A 17,012-nucleotide genomic window follows, 5' to 3' on the forward strand; every position below is an offset into this window, starting at 1 on the left:
AAGGCAGTTTTTCCTCCCCACTGTCGCCTCGTGCTTGCTCAGAGGGGGTTGTTGGGGTTTCCTCCCCTCCTCCTTTCCCCCCTTCATTTACTTATTTGCTTGTTTAACTTTTCTTTTGTTGTTTCTGTAGTTACTTGTTTTACTTTTTTCAACTTATGTAAGAAAATAATAAACCAATTGAATTTATCCTTTGAGTATTTTTCATCTAATCTTTACAGAGTTAAGCTCTGTCTTTTATTTGCTTGTTAAAACCCCATCAATGGTGAAGTAAAAACCCTGGGACATGGTTTAAAACGTTGAAATAGACTAACCAGCTAGTCTAAAACTAAGAAACACTTAAATATTACGTTAAATTGAAAACAGTTCAAAAGAAATATCCCCATTCAAAACTGTCATGTGATAATCTCATTGGCTTATGGAGTGATGATGTCATAGGACATCATCACTCCAGCAGTTCAATAAGGCTGATAGAAGGGTACAAAGAAAGGGGCAAGGCAAACTGATGCAAAACTAAACTTTAACCTAAACTGGGTGAACTAAAACACAACATGAAGAACCCTGACATGAACAAACCTGGACATGAATACATGCGACCTGGAAACATGGTGTGAAACAACAGACGACCTGGGCCCTGTTTCAGGAAGCCGGTTTAGTGCAAACTCTGAGTAAGTATATCCTGAGTTAACGAAAACTCTGGGTTTTCGGTTTCACAAAGTGAGTTTAGATTAATTCTGAGTGAGTTACTATGACGACACACTCCGTGAAGCTAACCTGCCCCCTAGCAGGTTTACTTCAACTAACCCTGACCTTCTCCGCCCCTTTGTCGGAAACCTGACTGTAGGAAGTGTCGGACATGGCGTGCTCCTTCCTTGAAGAGCCAGTAGATGTTGAAGCCCAAATTCTCCGCAGAGCTCTCCGCCGGGAGAGAGTGATTAGAGCGCGTTCGGACATTTTATCATTTCCTGATGATTTTCTGTGTGAACGTTACCGTTTCTCAGCACAATCTATAAGTCATTTGGATAACATCCTCAGGCCTAATATTACGCATGTGACACATCGCGGACATCCTCTCAGTTCTGTACATATTATTTGTATTGCACTTCGGTTTTTTGCAAACGGGAGCTTTCTGTATAATATTGGTGACGCTGAGCACGTTTCCAAGGCTACCGTCTGTCGGGCAGTCAGGAATGTTACAGTTGCACTGAAACGTCTCCTGTACTCGTTTGTGTTCCCCGGTCACAGACCCACAAGATTCATCAAAGAGGGATGCCACAAAATTGCAGGTATCAGGATGAACGAAACTTAATTCATGATGTGGTGATACTTGAACTACTACTTAAATTTTACATTTATTCTCAGGGTTCCCAGGCGTGATTGGCTGTATAGATGGCACTCACATTCCAATCATTGCTCCTTCAGTAAATGAAGGAGACTATGTGAACAGGAAGTCTTTCCACAGCATTAATGTACAGGTACATAGTTCCCTGTAGCATTTCAAACTAACAAATTATTTCATTATAGTAATGGATGCTAATTTGTGTTCTCTGCACTGTGAAGATCATATGTGATGCTGCCAACATTATCACAAATGTGGAAGCCAAGTGGCCAGGCTCTGTGAGTGGTGGTGGTGGAGGACCCCCACCTGTTTTTCGGGCCTCCGCTTTTTTTCTGTTGGCTATAACGGGTCACATTTGAGCATACAGAGTAAGCAAATATGTACTTGTAATGTGCTCAGATAGTTTCAATTAGTGCTTACAGAGGGGAAATTAATGTAGCCTCTAACTGCAATTGATTTACAGCGTTCAGTAATACGATGGCACTAGTCCAAGATGGCGGCCAACCAAACCGGTTTGACAACCGGTTTGACCGGTTTGACAACCGATTTGACCAGTTTCGTGTGTGTGTGCGCATGCGCGTTCAGGTGTTCTTACCCTCTGGGCGGGAACGACTCCTCCTAGTGGGATGTGCTAGGTTGTATGGGTATAAAAGTGATCCTTTCACATTCTAAGAGCATCACCGCCACGGTCTGAGGAGCACCGACACATCGCGCTAAGGATCCCCGACGCATCGACCTATGGAGCTCGGAATGACACCCAGCCAGGACATCGCCCATGCCACAGGCACTCTAGGTATGTCTTCAGGAGTATGCAGTCGGGGTCCTCAACGTAAAAAGCAACGCTGTGGAAACGCCGCAGATGGAACTGTATTTAAGTTAGAATATCGAGGCGTCGAAGGGTATGTGTATGCCATTAAATATACCGAAGGGACAGTTGTGCTTAGTGTAGATTGTGGTGAGGGATTGTTTTGGGGGGAAGCCCAAGTCATGTCTACTAAAAACTGGAAGCTCTTCCGCACCGTAGTGTGTGCGGACCTGGACAATGTGGGTTTCCCAGAGCTGCTGTATGTTTCCCAGTGGAACAGTGCATCAGGCCCTGAGCTTTACAGGGTTGAGGCTGATCGTTTCAATCGCAACCCAGACGACTTTATTTTTCTCAGTGTATGTGATGACAGGGATAGTCTTATTGCTTCCAGAGGGCTTGAAAACTGGAGGTTAAATCCATACCCTCTAAACCTCGAAGAGCGCACAAGATGGTTTAAGGACTTGTTTTTTATACAGTGGTGCGACTGGAGAGGTTTGTCGCGTCTGTTTAGCCAGATTGATGACGCGATCAAGAGGGACAGACTCAACACTGCGTACGAGAGTATTAGAAAGCGCCTTGTTTTTGACGATCTGGCGAGTTGTCCGAAGACTGGTTTGCCTGGTACCCTGTGTAAACCTAAAATCATAAGACCTTCCGACAGCTAAACAATAAACTGGTAGGTTTAATGTGCGGGTGTGTGGGGTTGAGTGTGTATCTATGTGACAAATTAACAGGTTGTGGTTTTCATTTTACAGAGAATGACACGCCCTCGTGGGACCTGTTGGAGTCACCATCAACAGAGCTGCTAATCCCGACCCCCCAGACTCCACCACCCTCACCACAATGCTCGCAGGACCCCCTCATATCAGACCTGTGGGATGAAACTGTAATCGACATCAAACTCGCAACTCTCCACCTGTTAATGTTGGCTTTGAATGAGTTTATACAAGAGACATGTTACGGATGCCAAACAGGCCACCCCAGTCAGGTGCAACACAGCTGCTTGCAGGAATTGTCTGAGTATTTCTTCGACACCTACTATGATGATGTGATGATAAGGCTCCAGACTGACCGATTCATCCCTGCCATCCGGCTGTTTGTACGCTCATCCACTGCAGATGGGTCTGGAACACAAATCCGCAGAGTTGCAGAACACATCATGTGTGAACTGAGATCAGAGCGATATATAGTATGCGCCATTAATGACAACATTGGGCACCTGCTAGATGCAAGTACTTGCGCCCGCCGTGTTAAACCAGCCATGCTCCGCATGATTGGAAACTACTGGGCTGGGTTACATCTGGTTTAATGTGGGGTGTCCGAGTATCCATTGTCTGTGATTGTGTCTTTGTGAAAATTAAATAAAAAGACTTGTTAACATCAACATCATAGTCATTTGTGGTTTGTAAATCATGGAAAGCACATTGCATAAAATATATCATGATCCAGCCCATCCTGCGGGGTTAGCCAGTTTAAATAAGCTACGTATAGCGGCAGGGGAGGCATCAGGTGTAACACCTCCACTATCTCAGGTCAAACATTATTTAGAACAAGACGACACCTACACACTCCATAAACCTGCGAGGATCCATTTCCCCAGAAATAGAGTATTGGTGACAGGGGTCGACAAACAGTTTCAAGCCGATCTGGTTGACATGTGTGAATATGTGACAGATAATGATAATGTGAGATATCTGCTAACATGTATAGATGTATTCTCAAAATACGCATGGGTTAGATGCCTAACAAACAAGACAGGGTCTGTTGTATCAGCTGCTTTTGAGGATATACTTAGTGAGGGTAGGATCCCTGTGAAACTACAAACAGATGAAGGCAAAGAGTTTTATAATGCAACCTTTAAACAGCTAATGAAGCGATATAATATCAAGCATTTCTCAACAGCTAGCGAGGTTAAATGCAGTATTGTCGAGAGATTCAATCGTAGCTTCAAGGGTAGAATGTGGAAGTACTTAACATCAGCCAACTCCCGGAGATATGTAGATATCATACCAGATCTCACACAAGCATATAACAATGCTTATCACAGATCTATCCAAATGGCTCCGGCAGAGGTGAATAAGGATAATGAGAAGTCGGTCTTCAACGCGCTGTACAAAACGAGGCCTCAGAGGGAACTGCGCTTTAAATTTAATATCGGTGACACTGTACGAATATCAAAACTGAGAGGAAAGTTTCAAAAAGGATACGAGCAGACCTACACCGATGAGATTTTCACAGTCAAGGAACGTATAGGGAGACAGCCCCCAGTGTACAGACTAGTGGATTTAGCAGGAGAGGTATTGAAAGGGTCATTTTATGAGCCTGAGATACAACGTGTGGTTGTTGATGAAAACAAAACATTTAAAATTGAAAACATATTGGCTAGGAAAAAAGTGGGTCGGAAAAAGCAGGTGCTAGTGAAATGGCTAGGATGGCCCAACAGCTTTAATTCGTGGATTCCAGAAAAAGACATCGTTGAGGCGTAATTAACTCAGATGACGCAGCTCTACACACATTCATTCAACACTGAGCATAGACTGAGAAAGCATGAATAAAAAGAACAACAATGCAGGCTTCTATGTAAGCCTCTTCTCGAATGCTTCATCACATGTTTCCCGGGTAATAAGATATCTAATTTTAGAACAAAGCTAGCAAAACCTATTGTTTTGGATCAGCCATATGAGGTCGCTGTTATAGAGATACAGTACCCACGCATATGGCGGACTTTTCCACAATCAGATTCGGAAGTGGAAATTCATGACCCCGTCAAAGACGGAACCATAGCCGTAACCATGATCGAACTGTCTGTGGGCCATTATGCATCTGTGGAACAGATAATAAAAGAATTTAATTTTAAATGTCAACAGCACCAAGCCACTGGAGACATTAAAATGCAGTACAACGCCGTTAGTAACCATGCCTGTGTTATGGGGCCTAGGGGGACTATTCTCACATTTAGAGGGAGACTGGCGGAAATCCTAGGATTCAAAACAGGAGAACCGTTTGCACTTCATTATAAAAACACATATGCCCCGCACCCCGCAGACATATACGGGGGAAAATATAACATCTTTATTTATTCAGATATCGTTGATTACCAGCTTGTGGGTGACGCCCACGCGAGGCTATTAAGAGCTATAAATATTACAGACGATGACCGCCGGTTGCCTATTCTACAATTTGACAGCCCACACTACACACCTGTGTCAAAGACATTAATCGACGACATAGAAATTGATTTGAAAGACGATCGAAATCAACACATACCCTTTTTATACGGCAAAGTGTTTGTCAAGTTACACTTCCGACCGATAACCCAGCATTTTTGAAAAAAAAAAAAAGGATGGCCGTCTACAACTCTGATGACTCAAAATATGTAAAATACTACTTATCATAGGCTGGTGGAGAGCTCGGAGGGTATGTTGGGACCAGTACACAATATGGGACAGGTCTGGGTGGGTTGTTCCGTAGCTTGTTTAGATTTGCAGTACCGCTGTTTAAAAAAGGAGTCAGCATAGTCAAACCACACCTAAAAACAGCCGCATCGAGCATAGTGTCTGATGTCATAACCAACATAACCAGACCCTCAACCACTAAGCAGGACGGTAACGGCTTGTATGTGTATACGCCCAAACCATCTAAGACCCCACCCCCAGGGCAGCCGTTGTCTAAAAAGCGTAAAACCACAAAACCTAGCAGGAGAGCCACCAAACGGACACCGTCACGCAGAGTGAAGAGACCCAGAACCAGTCGTTTAAAAACTGCAGCGCTTGACATATTCTAAATGGCACTGTTACACAGTCATTCTGGAGAATGTGTAAAAACAGAGCTCGATCTTTTTACTGTCCCATACACACAGACTAGCATTGAGAAAAGTACATTTATTGAAATCCCACCTGTATCTGCAATCACTGATGGAGGGCCGATCGAGTTTTACATCTCATCGTCGGGTGAAGATTACCTGGATCTAAATGACTCATATATCTACACACGGGTGAGAATCACAAACGCTGATGGCTCAAACCTGGCTAGGGACGCTAATGTAGGATTTATTAATTATCCTGGATGCAGCATATTTAGTCAAGTCGATATTAATTTGGGAGACCGGCTCATTAGTCAATCATCCAATACATATCCATACAGAGGTGTGATAGAATGTCTTATCAATTATAATAAGGACACTTTAGACACACAGTTCAGCACCGGGTTATTCTGTAAGGATACAGCATCACACATGAATGACACATCTATAGAAGGAGAGAACCAGGGTCTGATGACCAGAGGTGGCTACACAGCAAATAGTAGTATTGTTGAATTGATTGCACCAGTACATGCAGACCTGTTTTTTCAAGAAAAACTGTTACTTAATGGAATCGACCTGTCGCTGAAATTTGTGCGCTCTAAAGACAAATTTGCTCTCATGACAGCGGATGCCAATGCATACAGAGTTAAAATTGTCTCAGCCAGTCTCTTTGTCAAGAAAGTTAGTGTATCACCTAGCGTCAGACTTGCACACAGCAAGGCATTGCACCATGCAAACGCAAAATACACGGTAGACAGAGTATCTTTAAAGACCTTCTCCATACCTGCAGGGGCTAGAATATCAACAAATGACAATTTATTTATGGGTAGGATACCTAAATTTGTCATCATTGCATTCATAGACAATGAAGCATACACAGGCTCCTACCAGCGTAATCCATTTCATTTTGAAAACTGCGATATAGAATTTATGTCTTTATATGCTGATAGTCAGGCTTATCCTGCTAAACCATTCCAGCCAAATTTCCAGAGAAAACACTATATCAGAGAATTTTACCAGCTGATACAAACCACAGGAAGACATTTAAAGGACAGATCGTTGGCCATAACACGTGACGACTTTGGTAACGGCTACACTTTATTCTGTTTCAATCTGGAAGCTGACGAAGGACATTCAGGGAATGTGTCGTTAATTAAAACTGGGAACGTGAGATTGGAAACCCGTTTCAGAAATCCACTACCCCGTACAGTGAACCTCTTGTGTTATTCTGTATTTGATTCAGTCATTGAAATATCTAACATGAGACAAGTGCTCTTGGACTACTATTGAGACAAAAACGGTCATGAACACTATAGAACTATCAGCCGTGGTCGGCAGCATTATCAATAAAAACACACATTTCCTAGGCGTGTTAGCCTATGATCAGCTAACCACTGAACGGCTTCAAAGACTCCCTGCTATGTGTATTGTAAACACACACCCTTCTACGATGCCAGGGGAACATTGGCTTGCTGTTTATATTTCGAGAGACAGACGCGGTTATTTTTTTGATAGTTTTGGTCACTCGTTAGACAGTTTTCCCCCAGCAATAAAGATGTTTCTTCTAAAAAACTGCTCCACTGTTTTATATTCAGGAAAACAAGTGCAGAACGACTTCTCCATCACATGCGGTCAACATTGTGTATTTTTTTTATATCATATGCAAAATGGTGTATCTTATGCCCGCCTGCTTAACATGTATGGGTCTGATTTAATTTGTAATGATGCTATGGTGTGTCGATTTGTCAACAACATACAACCTGTTGCTGTATGCAGTGATTATGTGTGTGTGCAATGTGGATACTGATATGTACTAATGAGAATAATAATAAAAACAACATGAGAGCATGATTTAATCGAGTCAATGGTATTTATTATCAAATCTCATATATATATATATATATATAGATTCATAACATACTTTGTTTAAACATAAATAAAAGAAATCAAACATTAACCAGTAATAAAAGACATAAAATATTTAACAGTAATAAAAGAAAATAAAACAAAACAATTTAGCAGCAATAAGTGAAAAAAAAACATAACAGTTGAAAAACACCAAACAGCAAATATTTTTAGCAGAAAAACTATTTCTGCAATAAGAAAAAAAACCTGAATTCAAAAATCCAACCACTCTACAGGACCCCCCTTTAATTTGTTTTTTTTATTCTTTATTTTTTTTAGTGTACTATGTCGCAGCGGTCCACCGGGCGTGTTCTTTTTTGGTGTGTGTTTTAAAAAACCGCAGTCTTCAGACAGTGTGTGATCGGTTTTATACATGGCGACGGTCTTACGTATGCCTGTGTTAGATATGGCTGATAACGGTATGTTTAAATCTGAGAAAGCTTTTAAAAACTCTGTCCAACCGATAGGTCTCAAACCCTCAGAAGGTGTGTGTGTGGTTGTGACGGCTTTAATTAGATCATAAATGTGTGAACCAGGGATGGTGTGTTTATCAACAACAATTTCGCCTTTGTCATTGTAAGAGATCAAGTGTGGCGAACGGTTCACCGCTGATAGAATAAGTTCTGCATTCCTCCTACTCCTTTTAGGTATGTGTGTTAAAACATTCTCCGCAACAAGATCCCGCACCCCGGCATCACCATGAACAGGCAATGTGTCCGCCGACTGGGGTTGCACATCCCTGTTAAATTGTTCAGGTAATGATAAAGACAATACATTCTTTTCACGGGCACCTTGTCTCACAAGGGTGAGGTATCTTTGGAGAACATCGCTGTATTTTTTAGCCTTCTCATACACATCTATGTCAGAATCTTGTAACACTTGTAACATCTCCTTGTCCAACTCGTTCTGAGACTGTTGTCTGATGGTGCCTGTTTGCTGCTGCTGCTGCTGTTGCTTTATTAAGTCCAACTGGTGTTGGGGTACCAAAAACATCTTTTGCACATGTTCCATTTTCACCTGTTTGCTATCAGACTGGTTATGAAAGGGATTGCAGCCCCTAATAACGGCAGTAAAAACCCTCCAGATTGGTTGATTGTCTTTCTCTTTTTCAAAGATTTTATTTTTTTGTCTGCAATCAGTCTGATTATTGTTTTTTTCTTTTTTAGCTGTTTGTACTGCTGATTGGTCAGTGGAATGTTACCATGCAATACATTAAAGGCTATCTCACACAATGCATTGATAAAATCTAAGTTTGAATTACTAATAATAACTCTGCGTAGAGTAGGAGGAGCCCTGTATATCATCTCCAACAGAGACAGATTCCTCCGCATGCGTGATGACATCCTCTCACCTCTTTGCTGATTTTTGTTTTGGAATGTAAACAACCGGACGGTCTGACAGTAAATTTGTTCTGAGTCTTAAATAGTCCGGGGTCTTAGCTTTATAGTCTATTAAAAGATACCCGTATGTTGTCGATGTGGCATCATTAAACGCTTCTATAAAATATTTAGTATTACCCGGAAACATTTGCCTGGCTAAAAGCATAACCTGATATTTATCTCTCGGATTTTTAAACAATATTAGGTAATTAGTGTTCAAGGAAATGGTTCTACTGGATTTTCCCTGAATAAACAAATTCTGAACTAGATATATACAACTCAAATTCCTATGATGCACATACTTTGTGAACACATTTTGTACTTCTAAATTGTTAGCTGCATCGTTCATTACATCGTCTATAATTAACAAATTGTTCTTTTCTGCAGGCAGAAGGGTGTCATCAGCCAGAGATTCGGGTATACCGTTAACAAAGTTTATGTTTCTTATCTTAAGAAGCTGGTCATATAGTGGCTGCCAGCATGAGTATAAATACACAATGTTATCAATGCTGCATGATATAATCCTGGAAGAGTTTTCAATTATGTTTTTAACAAAAAAAGTCTTGCCACAGTTACTGGGACCGCTGACCACCATGCTGAACGGATGCTGCAACCGGGCGTCAAACCGCTGTTCTAATTTAAAATCCATAAGGAAGGGTTGTGAAGTCTGGGAGCACACGGCGCTTATTGTAAACAACTTTAACTTTTTTCACAATGGTTTCATTCTTCAAATGAAGCTTCTTTTTATCGCGTCTGATGCTATCAGACACGGCAACTAGGTGTGCGTCTGATGTCTGATTGGCTACAAACTTGCGGACTAAACCTTTCAAGGAGTCGTGGGTGACAACTTTCGAGTTTAATGCATTCAGTGTGACGCCTTTACATTTCACCTGGGTCTTGCCCAGCGATGTGTGATACGCGTAACATTTTGGCCCACCGGAAACAAATTCCGCTATGTAATCCTCCACACCATCCTCTCCACAATCTAATTCACTTGTGAGATCCCCCAGAAACTGACCTAGAGGAGGCATCCACTCGCCAGGGCGTGCCGTGAAAATGACACTGTCCGTGTCACAATACAGCACGCGCTGCTGCAAGTTGTCTAGCAAATCATACAGCATGAGTCTGGCGTGTGCAGTGGTCATGGCCCCGACAAAGACATTAACGTCCTTCACACGGGAAGCTCTACCATCAGCGTGGCGCCACTGCACCATTGCGACGTCGTCAGAGATGAAACAAAACTGACGCACGTCGTACTGGTCGCTAAACATTAGCTGGCTAAATCTGGAAGGGTCTGTAATGAGCTCAGATGATGCCATGTTTGACCTCATGCTGAAACGACCCCATAACGAGTTTAACAACAGCTTGTTACAGTTACGAACAGCTTTATTTACACAAATCTTGGATGGGTCTAGCATTATTCCCTCCTTCTCATAATACTCGTCTATGTACTTCTGCTGTTCGTCAGGTGTGTTCACATGTTCAGGATACCCCGAGGCCTCCTGTTTGAGTTTTAGGAAGGCTTTCACATAGTCTTTAAACAATGTGTCGGTCTTATTGGGGAAATGCCACACCTCGTCAACAGCAAGAACCCTGTATCCCTTCTCAACAGCTTTTTCAAGCTCAAATGAGACCCATGTGCCTTTCAACACCCGCTCACTGTCACTGTGCCCGCATGCAGTATGCTGGTTCTGGTCTTCAGCACACATGCTGCAGAGTGGAAACATCAGTTTTCCATGGCATCTGTAGGGTAGGACGGGGTGAAAAAGACCCTTAGGTGGGAGCACTGTGCATTTAACAAAGCCGAAATAATTTTCTAGCTTGTCAAAGTTGGTGTAAATGACTTGAGGGTGTCCTACAGGATAGTCTTTTTTAGACTGCACTGTGGGATAGAGACTGGTGAAGTCGTAGTAAAATATTTTTTCATCACAAGCAGTCTTGTGGTACAGCTTTAGAGCATTTGTGCGACCGCCAAAAAGGGCGTCTCGGGGATTCAGGCGTTCTGGCTTTCTGTACGTATGCATGAAAGCCACAACTGCAGGGTCTGTCTGCTTCAAGGCAGCCCATTCACACTCCCACATCACTATTACGCTCACACTGTGTTGTGATCTCAGTGCATCAACTTTGTCACAAAACATGCGATGCAGCAGTCCATAGGATGCTTTGCTGACAGGATTAACTTCACTCTCGGGGTAACATTTAACACAACCGTGGTGAAAACATCCTGCAAATTCATAAGCTGTATTACTTGTGGGGTCAAAACCGTCCACAAAATACGGTCCAACCCTCTGTTCGCCTCCTCTGAGAGCATGTTTTACCACTTTGTTGGTGGTGTGGGACACATATTGAAGCCATTCAATAGAGACGTTAGAAAACGTCTTGTTCTGCTCAACGTATGCCCCTTCATACGTGAGAGCGAGCGCGTCTCTAGGCAGAAACAGCATTTTATACACACCCATACTAAATGCAGCCAGGGTGGTATACATGAATGGATCAACTTGAGTACAACCCAGTAGCGTGTCACGATAAATGATGCATGCTTTACGCAGGACATCAACATCGTTAACACAGTAACGCCTGAGTTCAGCCTGAAAATCAAAGGGATTCTGTGAGGCAACCTGGTACCATTCCATGAATCGCACCTTATCGCTTTCAGACATGTGCTCATAGCCGTAGAAGGAGGGGTCTGGGTACGGGCCCACATAACGCTCATTATCCCTCGTATTAAACCTGTGTGGGAAATGGCCCTTCTGCAGGTCTTGAAAACCTAAAGCAGAGGGTATTTTGGCAAGGCCCATGGGCAAAAAGCTGAACGAATCAATCCACCGCTGGTCATAGTCCCTGTCATGCATTAAAATCACACGGCTGCCGCTCATTATGACACTAGGTGTTATGCTCTGTCTGACAAAGTACTCGAGGAGTATGTAGTTATCAAAGCCAGATGCATTATGTGCTATGAAAGTGTACCCACGAAACCTTGGGCGTCTGTAATGCTGCACAAACGCCTCCACACACTTTAATGTATTAAATGTGAACTTATTGCCCTTCAGATCAGACGCACACACAAAGTTAGCCTCGTGTTTACCGTTGTGGTACCGCGTCTCAAAATCATATAAAATGTATTTATCGCTAGGCTTCTGTTTTTCAACAGGCTGTATGAAACACTGATGCTCGGAGTCTCCTGCTAATTTAGGTTCGCGGCAGTGCTCGCATCTAGGCTGCGCACATTTGTGTGGCAATTTCTTGGATTCTCTATATGTGGTGCCACAGTGCATGCAATGTTTCATATTATCACAGGGGATCATGTTGTGTTTTAATTCAGGTAATTTGTGTTGTTGGTAACAGTGTTGTGATTTGCAGATGCGGTTACAGTCGCTGCATTTCACTGTGGGTCCCCTGTGATGTTGACAGAGTGTGTAACATGTGTTACATCTATGTTTACAGCTGTGCTGTAATGGTGTATTATATATACTGTAACAGAAATTACACACATAGGACCCCCCCAAAAAAGCGGTCGGGTTTAAAATCAGGTGGTAATGTTGATTATGGAGATACATCATCAACGTGTTAGGGTTTGGCTCTTCATGTGTGTAAAAACATTCCAGGCGTTTACGCCCTTCTGTGTGGTAATAGATTACAATCTTAATGTTGAAGTGCTTCTCAAATTTACCGACATCAGAGAATGATACTTGCTGTGTGTTGCATAGACCTACTTCAGCATGCATCTGTTTAGCTGTAGCAAGTTTTTCATGCTCAGAGGATGATGAGTTTAATGAATGTGCTATGCATAGGGAGAAGCACAAATTGTTGTTTGTGTTGTTTGGTGTGTATAAATGTCTGCCTTTCTTTGAGAGAATCTCATCATAAAGGTATGTGCGCCAGTCTTAAGCGAGACCCGCCACTACTGTTCTGAGCTACCGTGACAATAAACTCTAATTCATCATCACCGATAGATTCATCATTACTCTGCATAACTTGTGCAATTTGATCGAGAAACAGCTCCGGATCATACCGATCATCAGCGTTTAAAACAGCCTGAACATCTGAAGCCAGCGAGGGGCCACGCAGGACCACGTTTAGAACACTGCCCTGTTGGGATCCCGCCACAGCTCTGTCTATCACATTGGCTAAGCACTCGCGCACTCGCGCCGGCACTTGTTCTGGATGATCGAGACTTATACCCCTAAAATCAAGGCGTTCACGCAATTCGCGAGCATTAAAATTAGGTATCTCTCTAATGTGTGACTGAGAGCGGCTGCCGGACCCAGACTGCACAACGGGCTCAATAACAACTGCAGTAGCTGCAGCAGAGGTGACCCGGCTAGATTGTGCATCAGACGCAAAATCACCAGCAGCACAAGCTATATGGTTAGCATCAGTAACAGCAACGGCCCGAGCAACACCTGCTGTACTATCACTATTATTAGCAACAATAGCCCCATCAGCAATAGCAGACGTAGGAACAGTCTGACAAGGATGTGTATCGGATGAGGCTGATGCAGGCACCCTATTAAGTCTAGCTATAATATCGTCTAATTTTTTATCTGTTTCTTCAGCCCACTGCATAAAAGTCTCTAAGTCAAAACATCTAACAGGAGTGGAGGTTCCGATATTATGTTTAAATAATTTATTTGGAGGGTCCATGGTCTGGATTTTAAAAGTCAGGGACTTGAAATTTTGCTGCAGATGTTGTCTAATGTACTACACACTTTGTTTATGAGTTTGGTAAACTGTTGCCTTTGTACCTGTGCTTCTTGGTGGTATTGATTGAGTCTAGCTTCAATCAAACATAATTTATCAGCTATTGAGGCTATATGACTTTGTTCAGCAGGCTGAGCGTCTGGAAGCTTTATGTAAGCATCATACGCCGCTGATATTTGAGAGTCTGTTATGCCGCCTTCTTCGAAATCTATGTGTGAATCAACGCTATTTCTGACACATTCTGGGGTGGTGGGTATATGAACTAGATCAAAATCTGATATACTGTACTCAAAAACATCAGAGAAATCGCGATGTAGCCACTCACTCGGAGGTGTTGCAGGTTCGCTGATGAAGATCTGTTCTGACTCTCCACTGCTGCACAAAGCTCCAGGTTTTTGTTGTTCTGGGAGGTCGATACTGCTTAAACATTCCAAAAACATCTGGAATCGTACGGTGTCCTGATCATTATGAGGAGGGGTGCTGTTCTGCAGTCTGTGAAGATAGATAGACATGTGTTAAAACATTTTATACATGTACCCATTTCAAACTGAATAACCGTGTCTCCCTCTCTCTCTCTTTTTATCTAATTTATATATACCTATGCTTACCTTGTAGTGTGCGTTATTCGGGATGGTCCTGCTCCTCCACACACACGGTTCTCTGGCGTGGTTCTGTATGTGTAAAACGGTCAGTTTAGAACATTTGTAATTGTTTAAACCCCTTTAAAAAAAAAAAATACACAACTATACATCGCGTTGTATACACACCTGATGTAAGGTAGGGCTCTGTGGTCGCGGGGTCTGAATGTTTTCCTGCTCAGTTTGTTAACCCTGGAACTAATCAAACAAAAACGTTATTACATAATTTAAAACAATCGCTAGTTTAAAACATACATACGTTTAAAGATCCAGTAATGCTGTACACACCTTGTGCCTGTTAGAGAACTAGTTCCAGCTGTAAAAGCGCCCGTTTCTAAAGAAAAGGGTCCTGGGCCGTTCTCCCGAACTCCTAAAAATTAAGCTTTTGTTTTAGGAAAAAAAATAGTTTGAATATCCTATAATATGTTAACATAACACTTTTTAAAAATCCAATAATAGGTTTTGTTTTACTTACCGTTTACGATGGCCATGTTATAAAGAACGATGTTAGTGTTGATGATCGCAAAGAAAATGGTGTGCTCTGCAGCGAATCTTGAGGCGTAAATGGCTCAGGGTTTCGGGGTCTGAGCCTGTTTTTTATATAGGGTGGTGTTTCCAAAAAGAAAAGGTATGTCGCCAATCAATTTAAATGAGACCCTTCAGGGCTTTTGTCTTCTCAAGGAATTACAAAGGAACCGATACTTCAGACAATAGGCGGGGTCGCCACCCGACTGGTACACCTGCCCCATTTACCTTGTCGAGGAATTACAAAAAGAGCCAATACCGGCCACTTTAAACAATAGGCTGGGCCCTTGTTCGCATGGTACTCTCAACTAGTGATACCCACGGTGGGCTTTTACAATCCTGAACAAATTCAAACAATTAGCCAGCTGTTGAAAAGTTGGAGCGGGTCTGGGCGACTGGTTTTAGAAGTATCACTGTAGCGTTTATTTTCTAAAGGGCTGAATGTTATTTGTGACTATCTGTTGTGTTAAAAACTACTCTGAAACCATGAAACCCCTTACAGAAGAAATGGCCCGTTTGATCCGTTTTTAAATAAATAAAATGCTTGCATCGGTGCAAGGTGTTGACGCCGGAATCACAAAATGAGTGTATTTAAAAGACGATTAGTTTGAAAAGAGCGATACTGGCTGCTTATAGCATTTATTTTCTAAAGGACTGAATGCTATTTGTAACATTTACTGTGTTAAAAACTAGCTGGCTGGCTTTGTCTCACTCTTAGTTCAACATTCCGAAATCCCGATTTTTAAATAAAATGATCGCATCAACCCTGGAAAGAAACCCCAGTAGATGTGTAAAAACTAGTTAAATTAAAACTAGGGGTTTGATTAAATGAAACGCTTGTGAACATGCTGACATCACCCATTCAGAAGAAATTCCCATTTGTGCCATTTATAAAATAAAATGCATGCCTCACTGCAAGCTGAGACATTGTCAGATTTAGAAAATTAGTGTGATTAAAACACTATTACCAACACTTTTGACTAGAGCACACCCTCTTTGTTAAGGCGCACTGTGAACCAAAACAGCTTCCACTCCGCCAAGAATGAAACAAGAAACAAAGAATTGCTTTTAAGAACACATGCATAACTGAATGTTGCGATACACCTAAGTGATAAAAATAGTTTAATTAAAAACCCTATGGTTTGATTAAATTAAAACCCCGTTAAAAACACAAACTCATATAACCCCTCTGATCCCCTGTGGTATTTCCACACCTGAACATGCATGCGCACACACACACGAAACTGGTCAAATCGGTTTGGTTGGCCGCCATCTTGGACTAGTGCCATCGAATTACTGAACGCGCATGCGCACACGCACGAAACCGGTCAAACCGGTTGTCAAACCGGTTTGGTTGGCCGCCATCTTGGACAGGTGCCATCGTATTACTACTGGCCTCAAGCGCTGTAAAATACATTGACCGCGCCTTCTTTCCCTCCGTCTCCATGGTGACTCGCTTAATCTGTGCTCCACTAATCAGGGCTTTATGTATCCTCGTGCGCGCTTCACTTGGGGTTAAAGCAACTCCGCGTTGACTGAACTAATTGTTATCAGCCTTTCTGAAACCGAATATTCCGAGTTGGACAGTTCGGGGTTACTCAACCCTGAGTATCGTTTTTCACTCTGAGTTTTCTAAACCGGCTTCCTGAAACAGGGCCCAGGAGGTCACACAAACGCACGCCCAAACACACACACACATGCACACGCATACACACAGACACATACCTAGAAACTAGAATTCTGTGATCTGTTGTGTACACGTAGCCTGGGTTTTGGGGTAAGTCGCGTTTCCTGCCGCAAACGTAAAAGAAGTCCAAGGGTGAAATACACTGCAAAGTATTTATTGGGCAGTACGTGGTGTGTGGATCGTTGACGAATGAAGTGAAATTGTGCGCTAAGCAGAAGTGAGTGTGTCTGGCAT

At 42.5% G+C, this 17,012-nt stretch overlaps 1 protein-coding gene and 1 long non-coding RNA gene across 2 annotated transcripts; one reads left to right on the top strand and one right to left on the bottom strand.

Moving 5' to 3' along the window:
• The first annotated feature begins 249 nt into the window (after positions 1–249).
• LOC146706760 (uncharacterized) lies at positions 250–2,956 on the top strand. Its single transcript, XM_085464978.1, has 2 exons — positions 250–2,817; positions 2,897–2,956. The coding sequence occupies exon 1, from the start codon at positions 2,075–2,077 to the stop codon at positions 2,804–2,806; it is 732 nt and encodes a 243-aa protein (XP_085321104.1). The 5' UTR covers positions 250–2,074; the 3' UTR covers positions 2,807–2,817; positions 2,897–2,956.
• Positions 2,957–3,223: 267 nt separating this feature from the next.
• Positions 3,224–14,597, bottom strand: LOC146706761 (uncharacterized). The gene is made up of 3 exons (XR_014921629.1): positions 14,537–14,597; positions 14,254–14,420; positions 3,224–3,265 (listed from the first exon to the last, which is right to left on the bottom strand). It is a non-coding gene; the product is annotated as an uncharacterized LOC146706761 (long non-coding RNA).
• Positions 14,598–17,012: the final 2,415 nt, after the last annotated feature.

Source organism: Copadichromis virginalis, linkage group LG7 (assembly GCF_057382275.1).
Source record: "Copadichromis virginalis isolate Kocher_CV1m ecotype Utaka linkage group LG7, C_Virginalis_male_GT1.1, whole genome shotgun sequence".
NCBI lineage: Eukaryota > Metazoa > Chordata > Actinopteri > Cichliformes > Cichlidae > Copadichromis > Copadichromis virginalis.

What these genes read in the sequence shown, in the direction of transcription:
- LOC146706760 (XM_085464978.1), top strand. Translation starts at nt 2,075, where the DNA reads ATGGAGCTCGGAATGACACCCAGCCAGGACATCGCCCATGCCACAGGC.